The 15,166-nt window shown below is 40.7% G+C and overlaps 1 protein-coding gene across 3 annotated transcripts in view; it reads right to left on the reverse strand.

The window, feature by feature from the left end:
* zgc:158868 (uncharacterized protein LOC791147 homolog) overlaps nt 1-6,601 on the reverse strand; it is a 33,192-nt gene extending 26,591 nt beyond the window's left edge. Inside the window, exons 1-7 of one of the 3 annotated variants that reach the window (XM_040133392.1) lie at nt 6,476-6,601; nt 5,991-6,258; nt 4,045-4,260; nt 3,382-3,541; nt 2,245-2,393; nt 2,039-2,141; nt 180-636 (exon numbers count right to left, since the gene is read on the reverse strand). In XM_040133392.1, coding sequence (XP_039989326.1) covers nt 440-636; nt 2,039-2,141; nt 2,245-2,393; nt 3,382-3,541; nt 4,045-4,260; nt 5,991-6,188 — 1,023 coding nt within the window. In that variant the 5' untranslated portion in view covers nt 6,189-6,258; nt 6,476-6,601 and the 3' untranslated portion in view covers nt 180-439. Of the gene's footprint in view, nt 1-179; nt 637-1,968; nt 2,142-2,244; nt 2,394-3,381; nt 3,542-4,044; nt 4,261-5,990; nt 6,259-6,475 lie in introns of those variants that run through there. The other 2 variants (XM_040133394.1, XM_040133393.1) reach the window with 2 other exon arrangements.
* Between the last annotated feature and the right edge of the window lie 8,565 nt (nt 6,602-15,166).

The raw sequence follows: 15,166 nt of genomic DNA on the forward strand, positions 1-15,166 counted from the left end.
TTTGTGAGTGTTCTGATCAATATTTATTACCCGCATCAGAATCTTGACATCATATCCTTTTTCAGTGGCAAGTGGTCAGTTCCATTCAACCAAATTGCTGCGCGCCTACCAGGGTTACTGGTTTTAGATTACTGAAACCAGACACCACTTCATCTAGAACAGGCCAGTAAAAAGTACATCACCAAATACTAATATAGGCTAAAAATAATACATTACCAACAGGTGCAACAAGTGTTTTATCACACAGCTGTCCTTTAATTTGTCTTTACACTCTTTTCTAAGACAGAAAAAAAAAGAACCAACCCAGGGCTTAACCTGATACAAGCTTCTCCAATTCCCATTTGAAAGAGGAAAAAAGAAAAAAAAAAAAGTTTGTAGCACTATGCAGGTGCAAAAATTTAATTGTGGCTTCTCTACAAGAAGAAAAATATTAGTACCTTCAGAGGACCATTGCTGTGGTAATGTTAACAGAGCAGCTGAAGCTTTGACAGACTTTCTTCTCTTTTAGTACTAAAGTTTTTGTACAAGTCAAGTGATATGAAATAATAAATATCAGAAGCAAAATAAAGTAGCACACCTTATGTCTAATTTTAGAAAATGAGTACTGCTTCATTCCTTTTTCCCGGAGAACAGAGACTGTTGGAAGAAAAAAGGTTAAGTTCTTTGATTGACAAGTATTTCATTATACATTGAGTTGCAGAAGCTTTTAATGACATTCAGTCGACTGACATGGGACAAGTAACCAGAGACAGCAATACCCACATAAAGAAAGGAAATAACTCCATTTTTCAACTTTTGCTAAAAGGTGCAGAGAATTCAAGTTTCTTTTGCAGTCTAACCGAATAAAATCATTACAATCTTTCACAACTCTCAACCATGTTACTTTTTTGCTTCGAATGCACACAGGCAACGCGATGTGATGCCTGTTATCTCCTCTGACAATCCAAAATAGAGAATGACTTTCGGTGGCTGCTGCATCCCACTCAACTGACTCCCCTCTAGTTGTGTCAGTTGTGCACTACATTGCATCACATTAAAACAGTGGTGTCAGTTTGGTGGTTTACAGCAGCTTTCAGTTTGGTCTGATTAGATCTTATGATGGTTTTCATATCCTGGGGGTATATCTTACTGGCCAAATACTGTATAACTATTGGATTTTTTTGGGTCCCAATTCAGGAACCTTAACCTCTCACAGAATTATCCATGTTATGTGGGTGCCATTTTTCAACTTTACAGCTCATACTGTAAACTGTATCGAGGAGCTTTTGGCTCTGGAGGACAACTGTTAAAATGTAATAAACGTCTTACTTTACATAATGACCAGGGGCTATATTTATCAAAATGCAAAAAATGAAATATAAATTTAAAAAAAAAAAAAAAAAAAAAAGGCTTTCTTTCCATTTGATCACCTGAGAGCTGCTCTTAAAGTTTGTTTTGCTGTCAGTAGGATTGGATCACTTTTTAGCAAAGAACTTTTTTACTCCTGAGTTGACTCCATGGCCATCAAAACGCACCGATTAGTCTCTGAGGCTAGACAGTTTTAATCTGTGAGCAGGTGCCGCTTCAGACAGGCCTTCTAGTCCTGGAAATAACACCTTGATGGTGCATCCTTAATTGGTTGCACCTTGCTTATCTGACCAAGGCTTAGTGGAAGGTAAAGGTTACCCACTGGTTAAAAGCTGCACTTAACATGCATTACTCTTTCAACCATTCCTTCAGTGTTAGCTACATTCCAGTCTTAAGGTTGTCGTTATCCTGGATGTGTTGGTTTCAAGTAAGCATCTCTTTCTGGTCCCCGCCACAGCTCACACTGGACTTCATGCACACAGTTCTGATACACTGTTGAGTCCAGTTACTTGTTAGCGCTCTAACACACACACACACACACACACACCTCATCATGTAAAAACACAACCATGAGTGTTTTTGTTATTTGTGCGTGTCAAACATGAACATCCACTTCCACTCTTTTCTGATCTCAATCAAATGTTTATGTCACGGACATCTGTGGGTGTAGTCGAGAGGTCCTGCCCCTCACCAATGTTCTTAGTTTCCATGGTGACTGAGTGTTGCTGTTGTGCCTGTCTGAGACTGGTTTCCAGCAGCGACTCGATTTGTTCCTGACACGCCCTGAGACAGTCCTGAAGAGTGACAGGTCAGAACAGTGTGAAAATCGGAGATGGTCTTATTTCAGTGAGTGTGAATGTAATGTGTACTAACCCTGTCATGGACAGATGTACCTACCGGGTCACTCCTGATGGTCTGTGCCAGCTGCTCTGTCAGTTTCTGCAACATCATGGCATTGCCCACCATTTTCATTTGTAAGCCCTCCACTGCTGCCGCCATGCTTCCTGCTGCTACCATGGACGGAGGGCTGGCTATGAATTTAACATCTGCGGAGCATCATAATAGAACTTAATGTTAATATGGCACCTTTTAAATAGCCGATGACATAAATAGAACAAGATAATAACCAAAGACATTCAGAATAACTGAGATTTTTCCCTTGACTGGCTCCCTCACTAAAGTGCTACTAACAGCCTAAGCAGCAGCAGCAGCAGCAGCAGTCAGAGAGGTAATTAGGAGAGATCCTGATGAAGTACTAGTCTTGGCCGATACTGTGGGCTAACAATATTGAGCCCTGCTGACAGAGCTTAGCACTCGCAGGTTTTGTGTCCACATTCCCACACACATACACATATAGGTTAAGTAGCAATCAAGTGGGACCTTAACCACAGAATAGAGCCAGCCCAGTGATGAGACAAGGCCAGGAGGTAACAGATCAGATTAAAGTCAGTTTTTGACAACTTTTTTTACTTTCAAACATTTGTTTTTATAATGATTTTAGTTGATTTTTCCTGTGTTGTCATCGGTAGGGAGCTGTGTCAGATTAGGGGTTTTACTGCCTCCTCAGCAGCCCCCCCCATTGAAATTGGCCACTGAATAATCGCAGTTACTGCAGTTAGTACGGCTGACATGTCTGCTCATGAGATCGACTGACTGGTCAGTCCACTGACATGTCCCATCAACATATCATTGACTGACAACTTTTTCTTCTGTCAGTGCTGAACTCTTGTAATTTTAAATTCTGTCTAAAAACGAACTTTATCGTGCCAATCTAAAGCATTACACGTGAAATGAATCAATCATCCACCTTTCCTCACAGCTGATGTTTTCATGAACAGTACTGCTGCAGGGTCAGTCTGCAGCTTCTCTGTCAGACTGTTATAATGTGCAGTACACTGCATAACAAGGAAGGATGGTCTTAACTCGTGCATCTGTTGAAGTGGCGCTGTCTTTGTAAATAGAGCCAGATGGAACACCGCCCAAGAGAAATGTTACCCCCTTATATAAGAAAGCATAATGTAGTCCCATGCATACCTGTGGCACACAGCGCCACAAAGGTCTGAGCGTGCTTCCTGAGTATGGGCCTGCTCTCTCTCCTGACAGGTAGCTGAGACAGGAAGTGGTCGATGAAGTCGAGAGGGGTTACTGAAGCCAGGTCCCACTTCAGCTTGTTCAAAACCAGCAGCTCCATTTGCTGTGAGTGGATGAGGACAGAGAGAGGTACAGAAAGACAGGTTTAACTGTGATCCAAACAGACAGATGCAGGGATTAACAAAGATCGTGATAGAGGTTTTTCCTTCTGCTTGTGGGAATTTTTGGCTTCAAGGTGGCACTGGAGGAAAGGTCATGGGTCATCAAAACCATTAGCAACCCTCCTCTGGGGACAATAAATAGCCACTGTGAACTTCATGACAATGCAGCCATTTTCTCAAGATACTTAGTCATGGCCTAAAGGGGTCAAGGGGAAATTTTAACCTTGTGGGGTGGGCAACAGGACAAGGTCAGGAGGTTACCAAAACTTTTAGGAGTCATTCTTTAGGGACCATAAAATCCATAGCAATCTGGTTAGTAGCTACTCAGACATCTTGAACTTAAAAAAGTTCAAGTCAAACAGACATTTCATACTTAGTACCGCATATTATAGTATCCTCACTTGGACAAAGAGTGTGATGTGATGGTCAAATCTGAATGACCTACCAGCAGCTGAGTAGGTGTGATGGAGTTGTCTGTGTAGATGCAGAGTTTCTCAGCAGTGAGTGGGATTGTCTCCTTCAGCTTAGATGCCAGGAACATACAGGCAGCTCCCAGTAACTGCAGGTGGTTCTTCTTGGTGGGTTCCACTGACAGGAAGCGGTCCATGTAGTTCATTGCCAGAGGGAAAACTTCCTCCTCACACTTCTGCTCCTCACACACCTGCACAGGTAACAAACACTGCCATTAAACACTGTTTCTTCACTGTCATAGTAAAATATGAGTTATATCACAGTTTAAGTCACAGAGGGCTGCCGACTCAGTTCCAAGTGCCACTGCTATCACTGGCCTCATGCTACATTCCCTGATAAAAATAATGCCAATGAGAGAGATGTTTAAACCTGGAGAAAAGAGAACACTGGAAGCGATTTTGGCAGATACCCAGAGTTCCGGCATCAGAATTGAGAGAGAAAAATAATCGGCTCTGTGCATCTCTATCACCTACATGCTTCACTTGGTACGTACGCTCAATCCCCCTTCTACACCACATCCCAAAGGTGTTCTACTGGATTCAGATCTGGTAACTGGGAGGGCCACTGAAGTTCACTGACTGACTTTTGCTTTGTGACACGGTGCATTATCCTGCTGGAAGTAGCCAATAGAAGCTGGTTAATTGTGGCCATAAAAAGGGATGCACAGGGTCAGCAACAATACTCAGACAGGCTGCAGCATTACACCATGATTGATTGGTATTGAGGGGCCAAAAGTGTGCCAGGAAAAGAAAAAGAAAAAGAAAAAAAAAGAAAAAAAAAAAAAAAAAAAATTATAAAAAAGGTGACAATCTCAAGATATTTCCATACAAATCCAGTAAAAGACTGATTCTAGACATGACCTAGGTGACCGGAAATGTGTTTCTTTTCCAGTAGAAAGGAGCAACATAAGAAAGTAATCAGTGAAGAAGCCCTCATAGATTAGTGGTATGGTTCTGTCATTACAAGACAAAAAAAAAAAAAGAAAAAAAAGAAACCAAGGCTACACAGCAAGAAGACAAGCGGCCCATTATTGCTATAAGAACAGTTAGACGGGAACTGTACGATATAAACGTGATGAAATGTTGACTGTAGGTCTACATGGACGTGGGGCTTTAACGGAGGTAAAAACCTGAGAACCCTTTAAGTTCCTCACGAGCCTCCAACACAAAGGCAGCGCGTGGTCATGCACAGGAGGGCAGCTCGCCACATTTTCCGAAAATGCTTTCAAAGTACAGTACCGGTGCACGTTCTACAACGGCTGTTATGCAGCCTCTGTGGATTTGACATTTCTTTCTCCACGGCTAAAGCTAAAGAGGCATATGAGCGCATGGAAATAGGACGAGAGCTATAAAAGGCGGCGGCGATAGGCGTTTGTTGAGGACCGGTGCTTTTAACTTCATACACTCGTTTAAAAATACAATTTTTTAATAGGCCTTCTGAACACATTATGGAACAGTGTCGCGTCCATGGTTAGTGTTTTGTGTTACTCCACTAAGAACTGAGTTCCGAGTTGGAAAGCCATCCCTGAAAATCCAAAACTGGCGCTTGTGCATCGGCTAGACTGCGTTGGATTTAACCTGACTGGGCACTACTGACTCTTTAGGACTAGAGCTTCAACTCGGCATCCATTTCGTTCAACTTTCACTATTATAATTTTCACCCCCCTTTTTCAGTTTCTGCCAAATCAGCCGTAGTACTAGTGCGCAGTCTGAATCTATTTCTGAAGTTGTGACTTGATAGCAAAGTCGCAAATATTGTAACTTGTGATTCACCGGCGGCTCTTAAGAGACTCACAGCGAGACAGTACCTTCTTGTACGTAGCAGATACTTATCAGATAAGTGAGCGACTTTGATCACCGGTTTCTGTGAACGTGATTCTCTTTGTACGACACGTAAAGCCACAAACTGGCCTCAACTCACCTCCAGAACCCAGGTGGCCACTATCTTCCTCATGTACGGAGCTATTTCTCTCTGGACACATTTGAAGTAGTTGGGAGCGGGGAGGTACTTGTCTTCTGCCCGTAAGAGCGCACGCAGGACCCGGTCAGTCAACAGGTTGGAGTCCCGGTAGGCCCTGGCAGGCCTGTCCCCCTCACAGCACAACAGCTGAGGTTCCATTTACCTTACCCTGCCTGTAGCGCTTGGTGGCTCTTTCAGTTATTTCCGTCGTGTCACTGTGGTGACAAACCTTAAAACAAGCTTAGAGTTAGCTAACAGCAACAAATTATTAGAACCTCCACATTTTTTAAGCAAAAATCGTCTTCCAATTTGCCTTTAACGTGTGGGAGAATTTTACCACATTTAGCTGCCGGTTTTGAAATAGTTATGAAAATTGTAGCAAATGAAGTCATTTCTTGTTGTATTACGGGGTTAATTTGTTCATTTTGCGTCGAGTTATAACTTACTTTCTTTTGTTGCTCTGGAAGGGATAACAGGACAAACCGGACTGGCGTCTTTTTCCCCACTGGCGGAGTGAGGAAAGTTTACCTACACCCCCCTGCTGCGGCTGCTGCGCTGCTTTATCAGGGCGCCGCGTCAAGCTGGACAGCCTAAAATGATGGCACATCCGGCCTTCAATTTCAAAATAAAAGACCACACCTTTTCATCTTTCACCGAAAAGCTGAAGACATCAGTGCACTACATCTAAAGGCCGGTTCACCCGCATTATTCTAGAAAGAAATGCCTACTTTCCACTTATCTCTGAGTTTTTGTGTGTTGTGCTAAGATTTTGAAATATCCACTGTTAAGATTTCTGACACCACCACAAACATTGGAGATGAAATGAAGACCGTTTTTGTTGCACAAATCCTTGAGAAATGTTGGAAAAGTCAGAGATCCAGATGTGGGCTATTTCATAGGATTCACACCTAACTGTTGTTTATTAGATGTATGTTGTTTTCAGTGATCTTAGTATGATTAAGAAGTATCGGACTACTGAATCTATGACCAATACCTACGAATTTGACATCAATATGATATAAAGTAGTTAAGAATTAAACTGCCTGGAAAAGTCTTGTATGTTATTTATTGTACCTATTGTTATTTAAACTAGCATTTTTTTTTTTTTTTTTTTTGCTCTTGTTTTAAGCAGAAAGTGATTTATTTCCGGATTTAGATTTCGGCATGGCTAACTTGACTCTGAACATAAACAAAACACACGCACGCACGCACAAAGAGAGAGAGAAAGGGGAAAAGAAGAATCCCAAAAGATAAAACTTAGAGCTCTAAATTAAAAAGTATTCCTTAACTCTTTTTTAAAAAAAATGCCAAGCAGCTTTTCAATTCTGAGACCAAGAGCGAGGGTAGTAAACAGTTTAGGGAAGGTTTAGTTTAGTGGAAAACTTTGGGGAATGAGCTTAATATTTTCATGAATAAGGCACAAGGTTGTTTTTGTAAGAAGCAGAAAAAGACATCACCAACTCCCAGAGGTAGCATAAACAAGTTACCACAGCTGACAGCAGTTCTTGCAGAAAGCTTTTAATGATGCTTAGTTACTTTTAATTTTTCACATATAGGGACTTTTTTTTCTTCATTTACATAGTTTTGTTTATGAGGCAGTCAGTAAGATCAGTCAAACGAATTGGGTCATGTGGCAAAATGGAAAAAATGAAAACACACAATTATATATCATCTGCATAACACTGCGTTGTCTGCTAATGTTGGCGAGTGGGCTTGTATAAGGTAAAAGAATAAGCCCAAGAAGGTATCCTTGAAGAACTTCACTGTCAGTAAGTGTCTGTGATAAACATAATCACCCCTTCCAGACAAGTATTAAGTAAGAGAGAGAGAAGAAACGATTTTGTTGTTTGAATAGAAGAGCGTGTGCTTTCACATTAGATACATCATAGGAATGTAATTGTTTTATTTCACTGAAAGGCTTTTTGGAAATGTCCTTCAGTGGTTTAGAAGGACAATGATATTGTCCCACTGAGGCACTTTACTGTATCATTGGCACTTATAGGTTTAACTAAGCCTCCAGTCGTGAAGCAACAGGACACCGTCACATATATACAATATATACAAGGTGGTAGTGGCCACCAGGTGCCTCGGTTTAGAATGCTTGCAATACTTGTGTGGAGGCTGTTAGATCTTGAAGTCAGTAGCTGAACCAGTGCCTGTGGCTATTACTACCTTTCTTTAACAAAACAAATTCAACCTTTTGCTTTATATTTTGATCACAGCCAAGACCCTAAAAAACATACATGAAGAACATAACCCTGTCTGTGGCATAGTCTTTTTTCATTTAAGAAAAATAGACATAAAAATAAATAGAACTTTTTGACATTTTTTATTTTTTTGTGTGGTGCATATCAAGAATTTAAAATCCAATACTGAGATGAACAAGGCTGAACTTTTACTTTTTTCATTTTCTTCATATAATGTATTAGTATCACTAGGGCCCTGTCTTAGCCCTACATGCTCCCATGTACTGTATTTCATTTAGTCATAGGCTAGACATGGTCAAAAAGTTTTTCATGAAGGATTCATAAACAATACATTTCACTTTTTCCATTTCATGGAAAACTTGATCTGAAATGATGTATCTATTGTAAAACTCCCAACCCAACAAGCTGAGCTGTTTGTGATCTCCAAATAAGACAACTTGGATGCTGTTAACCAAGCGCTAATGAAGTAATGAAAGGTGACACCTTTGCTGCTGTGTTTTTTATTCACTAGCGCTTTCATTTTCTTTTACTCTATGGAATAATATACGGTATATGTGTAAATATACTTGAACATTAGAACATTCATGAGGGTAGGATTGCGGGACTGTTGTATTACATTGCATTTGTTTTGTAGATGGACCTAATAAACTGGGTATTGAATGTCCTTCTGCTGACAAGCTTCTGGGTTCAAACCTGCAGGCTAGCTATGTCTGTGTGATGTTTGCATGTTCTCCTTGTTTCTGTGTGGGTTCCCTCCAGTCAAAAGACTGTGAAAAAAAAAGGCCCCAACAAATGCACATTGCAAAAAACTAGGACGGCCAGCTGTTTAAGGAAATTACTGAGCCCTGTTGCAAAGTGAAAGTACAAGTTTCTGAACCAATTTTAAGATTTATGTCTTCACTAGAGCTACAAAGTGTGAGGAACCACTTGCTCTGGAAATATTTTCCCCATTCTATTTTCCCATTTAAAATTTTTATTTAAACAATGTCGTCAGTGTTACCTACCATCTAAACATTGGCCCGTCCCAGTAAAGATGTAACGATCCAATAGGTTTATGTTCTGTTGAATTGTATTTTGTTATACAGAGGTGTGTTTTTGTTATTTAGCCCAGAGAGGCCCCTCTGTGCCTCTGATATAAATGGGGTGGACAAAATAATAGAAACACCTGTCCATATAACACAATGCAATTCAGCAGCATCACAAACTACATCCTCCAAAATGACCACACGGTTGAATTAAAGCCTCAACACAAACTGATCATTATAACCTTCACGAAGGAGGATTTATTGCTGGAGTGTTGTGATAGACTGCCTTAGTTTTAGCTAGGTATACCTAATAAACTGACCACTGAGTGTATATCTGTTAAATAAATGTGCAGTAAAAGCTACAATATTTCCCTCTGAAATGCAGTGGTGTAGAAGTATAAAGTGGCATAAATTGGAAATACTCAAGTGAAGTACAAGGACCTCCAAACTGTACTATGTGAGTAAATGTACTGAGTTACTTTCCGCCACTGCTCAACTGCATCTTCAGCATCTCCCCACTGTAAGCAGCACATTTCACAGAACAGAGGCTGGATGGTTCTTTCCAAAATGCACCTTGGGAGTCGTAGTTAATTTCTCCCCTGAAGTTTTTATGTCCACTGGCATGTACCTTTGACTGTTTACCATTTGGGAGAGTTGCATGCCAAACCAATCTGTAGAGGTCATTGTCTTCAAGAAAAATTACTCAGCCCTCTAAGACCAGGGATGCCTGAAATGATATATAATATCACCAGCCTTATCCTGTAACCACTGGGTACATTAGGCACTTAAACACTCAGCAGTCAAATTTTGTGAACAACGAAGGGCAAAGCTTTGTTTCAGATTCAATCTGAACACACCTTAAAACTGACTGTAAATGTGTTGTCTGTCTACATGTGTTAGTTCTGTCATAGACAGGAAAACTTTCCAGGATGGACAGTTCCTTTTACCCAGTGCACGCTGGGATATGCAGCAACCCATCATCCCAACTTGAGTAGAAAAGGATAGAACATTCACAGAACTTCACTAAGACCTGGTATAACAATCAAGGCCCTGCAGTGTGCAGTGTACTCCTTAAGTTTTACTGTAGAATCCCTCTAAAATCTCTCACTCCTTGTCTCGCACAGAGATATAGTCTGTAGCCCACAAATGAATTGATTTTAAGGTGTAGATGGTCTTGGGAGAGAGACGGAAATGGAGATCTATGTAACTATGTCTCTCTCTGTCTGTGTGTGTGTGTGTGTGTGTGACCTTTAACCTCACTTTCTCAGGGTGGGCCGTGTCCAGGGTCATACTCTGGACAACGCATTCAATAGCAGTGTATAGATTCTATTGGTTTGTCATGATGGATCCCTCTTACAATAGAGAGTGATATGTGGTGATCAGCTTCGCTAACCTTCTGCCGTGTTGTCCATTAATGCTGTTGGATAGGCTTTGGCCTGTAGAGTTTCAGAGGAGGACACAGTGAAGACATTATAATGGTTCCAGTAGTGTTCTCATCTTGATACTGCTCTCTCCTAGGCGAGAATCTACCACTCGCACACTTTGACTGCACACTTGCTGACAAGGTTTTAAATTTAACTGCCTAATGGCTGTCTGAGTTTTATGCCAGACATATCAAATGCTTGTCTGTGCCTCTGATCCAATAAATCTGAATGTTCTGTATCACATTCAACCTATTGTCTCAATAAACACACATTCACAGCTTTAAAAAGATGTGAACTAAGATCAGAGCAGGTGGAGAATGAAAGAGACAGAGTTAAAGAGTGAGTGAACCCAGTAATGATGCTGAAGATGAATGTGTTGGCAGCTATGGCAAGCACATAGAGGTCTCTGTGCTGAGGAATCTAACCTTAACATCTTTCACTGGAGATAAATGAAAAGAAATGGACCTGACAGAATGACTTCACAGAGACCAAAAGGGAGAGTAATGGGTGAAAATAACAGATTGTTTTTTTTTCAGGGTCCTTTGACTTGAAGCTGTCAACTAATGTATTTTTTTAATCTATACATAAAATGAGAGCTGCATTTACAATTATTATTTCTGATAAAGTTAAAGAACATAATGTTTCGTGGAAGGTTTACATCTGGGTGGGGGATGTAAGGGGACCTCTATGGCAGAGGCAGACATCTGACCGGCAGATATCTATTGTTTAAATAATGACAGCCATTACTGCGTAGATTTAAAGACTTATGTTTCCTTCATAAGAATTGTTTGCATAAGCGTATTGAAACAGATTACAGCAAGGAAAAACAAGATTTACTGGAAAATTGCAACATAATGCAAAAGGGAAAAAAAGACAGAATTGGTCACTACAGCAAGTGCCTTAAAACCACAGCTACTTACGTTCAAGTGACAGCGTCCTCGCAACCATAGCGTTGTAACATCATAAAACTCGTTTATTTTTCAACGGTGATTTGTAAGGCACATACAAATGGTGTCCGGCTGATTGGGGTGTCAGATCAGAAAATGCCTCTATGTGCCATTCTACGGGGTGGTAAATAATGTTGTTTAATTTGATATACATGTGCATCTGATAATTGCAACATAGGTATCAACAAAAAGAATTCTGTAAAAGCACATAAATCCTTATATAATCAGATTACTAAGCATGAACAGCATATATTCTGCTAATGAAGTAACCAGACCGCATCCCACAAACACCTTAAAATATATGCGTATGTGCTTGTGTGTGTGTGTGTGTGTGTGTGTGTGTGTGTGTGTGTGTGTGTGTGTGTGTGTGTGTGTGTGTGTCCCCGTATGCATGGATGTTGAGTGAAGGAAAGACGCTCCCAGTGGCTCTCAAGAGCGCCAGCGTCTTTTCAGTCCTTGAATGGCCTGCTATCACGGCTATCAAGTCTGGACACCAGGACAGAGAGAGGACCAGGGCGTCTTCCCAAGAATCTGCCCTTCATCCCCCACCACCAGCCCCCGACTCCTTCCCTAACTGGGGGGATGGTACTGTGCTGTGTTTCCACTGGGGGTTTAAAACTGAACACTTTACTGCATCAATGTGGGAAACGATTGATAGCTCTAACATTTTTAAAAAGAACGCATGATGTTTTTTGAATTCATTTGAAATCAGAGGCAGTGCCACCACAGTATTTTTATTAGAAGTCAAAATGTGTGTTGTAAAAAGTTGTACCCTTGTATTTTGCTAAATCTAGAAGTGTAGTTCAAAGGCAACTTGACTAGCCTCAGATTCTTCTGAACTAAAGAGGCCTTTGAGATGACGCGCAAGACATCCTCAAGAATCTAAAGTTAGTCCAGGTTCCTTAGACTTAGTACGAAGTAGCAAATAATTCACTATGCAGTTACTGCACCCAACTGTTGTTTATCAATAAAATGCAGCACTAACTGTGCCCAAAACCACTGTATCTCATTTTTCATTTAGATAACACACAAAGGCTAACCCAAACAGCTTTGGGGTTTGTGGGAGAAAAACTAGCAATTATTTCCATTTCTCCCCACCTCAAGCTAGGCTAAACATCCTGTTGAACCATTTCTCGACATGATACACAGAAATAAAAATGGATTTTCATCTTTGCATCTGATTTTGAAAAAGGGAATTTCCCCAAATGTTGGGCTGTTGTTTTTAATAAGTCCACTTTGGCCTTTTTCCCATAAAGAACCTCACCAAACTCACCACCAGTTTTTCATTGTTAATGGCATTTTCAGTTGTCTCACACATAGCTGAAACCAAAAGGCACTTGTTTGCATGTGCTGAACTTCAGCAACTGGTTTACCAAAGAAATTCTAATATATGCCAAGGATACATATTTTTTCTCCCATATAAGGTGAGAGGTGACTGGTAGAAGTTTCAAATCATTAAAGCATGCCTTTAACACACCACTAAATCTTGACAAGTTTGCCACTGACCCTGAACCTAAATCAGTATCATCACTGTTTTCAATGGTACAATGTGAATGTAGCCAAGAAGAAAGAGTTGAAAGAAGAGAAAGACATTGTTTCCTCCCAAAAGCTTTCTAAACCCGAGGGTACAAACACAATAGACCATAATGAAAAGATGGATAGAGTAATTGTCCTGTTAAGTGATCCGAAAAGACAGCGTGGGGGGGGGGGGGTGGTGGAGTGGACGGCGGTGTGTGTGTGTCTGTGTGTGTGAGACAGCACACTGAGAGGCCAAGGGTGCTAACAAGAGGAAAACCCCAAGACAATACACTCCTCAGTGGGTGCCCCTTATTCTGTCTCCAACCCCCATAACACATATAGGAGTAGCAGTTTAGAAACCACAGTGGACTGTTTGGAAGACCAGAGGAGTCCAGCAATCTGTACCAATAAAGTAGTCACTCTCTCCTGATGTGCTGCAATCAGCGGGGTTTGCAAAGGTGTTGAACTGGACTGAATTGTTACCTCTGCCAAGGAGGTTATGTTTTTTACCTGTCTGTTTGTTGGTTTATTTGTCAGCAGGATTATGCTGACTGAATCAATTTGCACTGAACTTGGTGGAGGGATGGGGCATGGACTAAGAAAGAACCCATTACATTTTGGGGCAGATCCAGATCATCTACTATGAATTTAAATTTCCTTCTCTGAAGTCTGGTGTATATATTGTTGTTTGACATTGGCCTTGACGGAGGTCTGCACTCTACTGAGGGCCATTCTAGTATTGAGAGGTGTTGTGCCCATTAAGATGACATGTTAACCAGCAGTCACTTCCAAGCCGTTTCCATGCTGCTGCTGCTCTGCTGAAATCCTGATTTTATATCCAAAGTGTCATCTGACAAAATCACCATACGCAAAATTTGAAGACAATGGCTGTGCTGTGATTTCGGCTCTATTTACTTGTAAAATGATAACTCCGAGAGAGTGAGAAGCTCGTTCACGTCTGTGTCAGCTGCTGTGCGGTCAGTTGAATGAGACGCACAGAGAGGTGTACCTGTGGAGGGAAAGCCCAACCTCGCACTCGCAGGACAATACTGGCGACTCTCTTCTATGGAAAGAAGCTAAGATTTGTCTAAAAGTCACTAGATTTGTCACTAGATGCTTTTGTGAAGAAAAGTCATTAAAAGGTTATGAAAAGTCAGTAAATCTAGCGACAAAGGCGCTAAATTGATAAAACTGCCTGTAAACACCTCCCTGATGATGCAGTAGAAACCGTTTAGGCTTATTCAATTTTGAAAAAGCAACGACCAAAAGGGGCACTTCAGCACCTAGTCACACGGCATTTGGCTGACCAGTGGTGTAACTTTATCATGCATGCACTCACTCAGTCACAGACATTTGCGTTTATAGGGCTGCTGCAGTCCAGCAAAAAAGAGAGCTTGAGAGAGAATGATGAAAGTCCTGCCTACACTGTAAAAACTGCAGGTAACATTCCTTGGCATAAATTGCAACTGGAGGTTGTTAGTCCTTAGAAAACTTAAATTATCAGTATTTAAAGTAAAAGTTGAAATTGTGTTAGCAAATGAGGCCAGTGTCTTTATTTCAACGAAAGTGAGTGAGTCCTGATACTTTACAATATTAATCTGTGATTCATGACAAATAGAGAAAGTTCTGCTTAACTGGGTTTGTTGAATTCAAGTTTAATTTTTTTAATTATCACTTTCAGAACTAACAATCATGAGTTCAGTTGACAAAATGTCCAATGGAATGTTTATTTAACTCATTGATTTGTGGAAGTTGTTTAGAAACATTATTTTATTTTATATATATATTCAGGTTTAAATTCCCCTGAAATCCTTCCTGCAACCTTCTTGTGTAAAGCACTAGAGTTATATGGGTTGTACTGAGCAACACTGTTCTGATGCTGATAGTGACTACTAGCAGTGCATCGAAAGCTGTCCTGAGTTATAAGGATAAGGCTTGACACAACAAATGACTAGGAGAAGAAGAAGAAGAAGAATCCATGCTCACTTATAAAGTTCTATAAAATGCTAAGAAGGT

Source organism: Xiphias gladius, chromosome 8 (genome assembly GCF_016859285.1).
Source record: "Xiphias gladius isolate SHS-SW01 ecotype Sanya breed wild chromosome 8, ASM1685928v1, whole genome shotgun sequence".
Lineage (NCBI taxonomy): Eukaryota > Metazoa > Chordata > Actinopteri > Istiophoriformes > Xiphiidae > Xiphias > Xiphias gladius.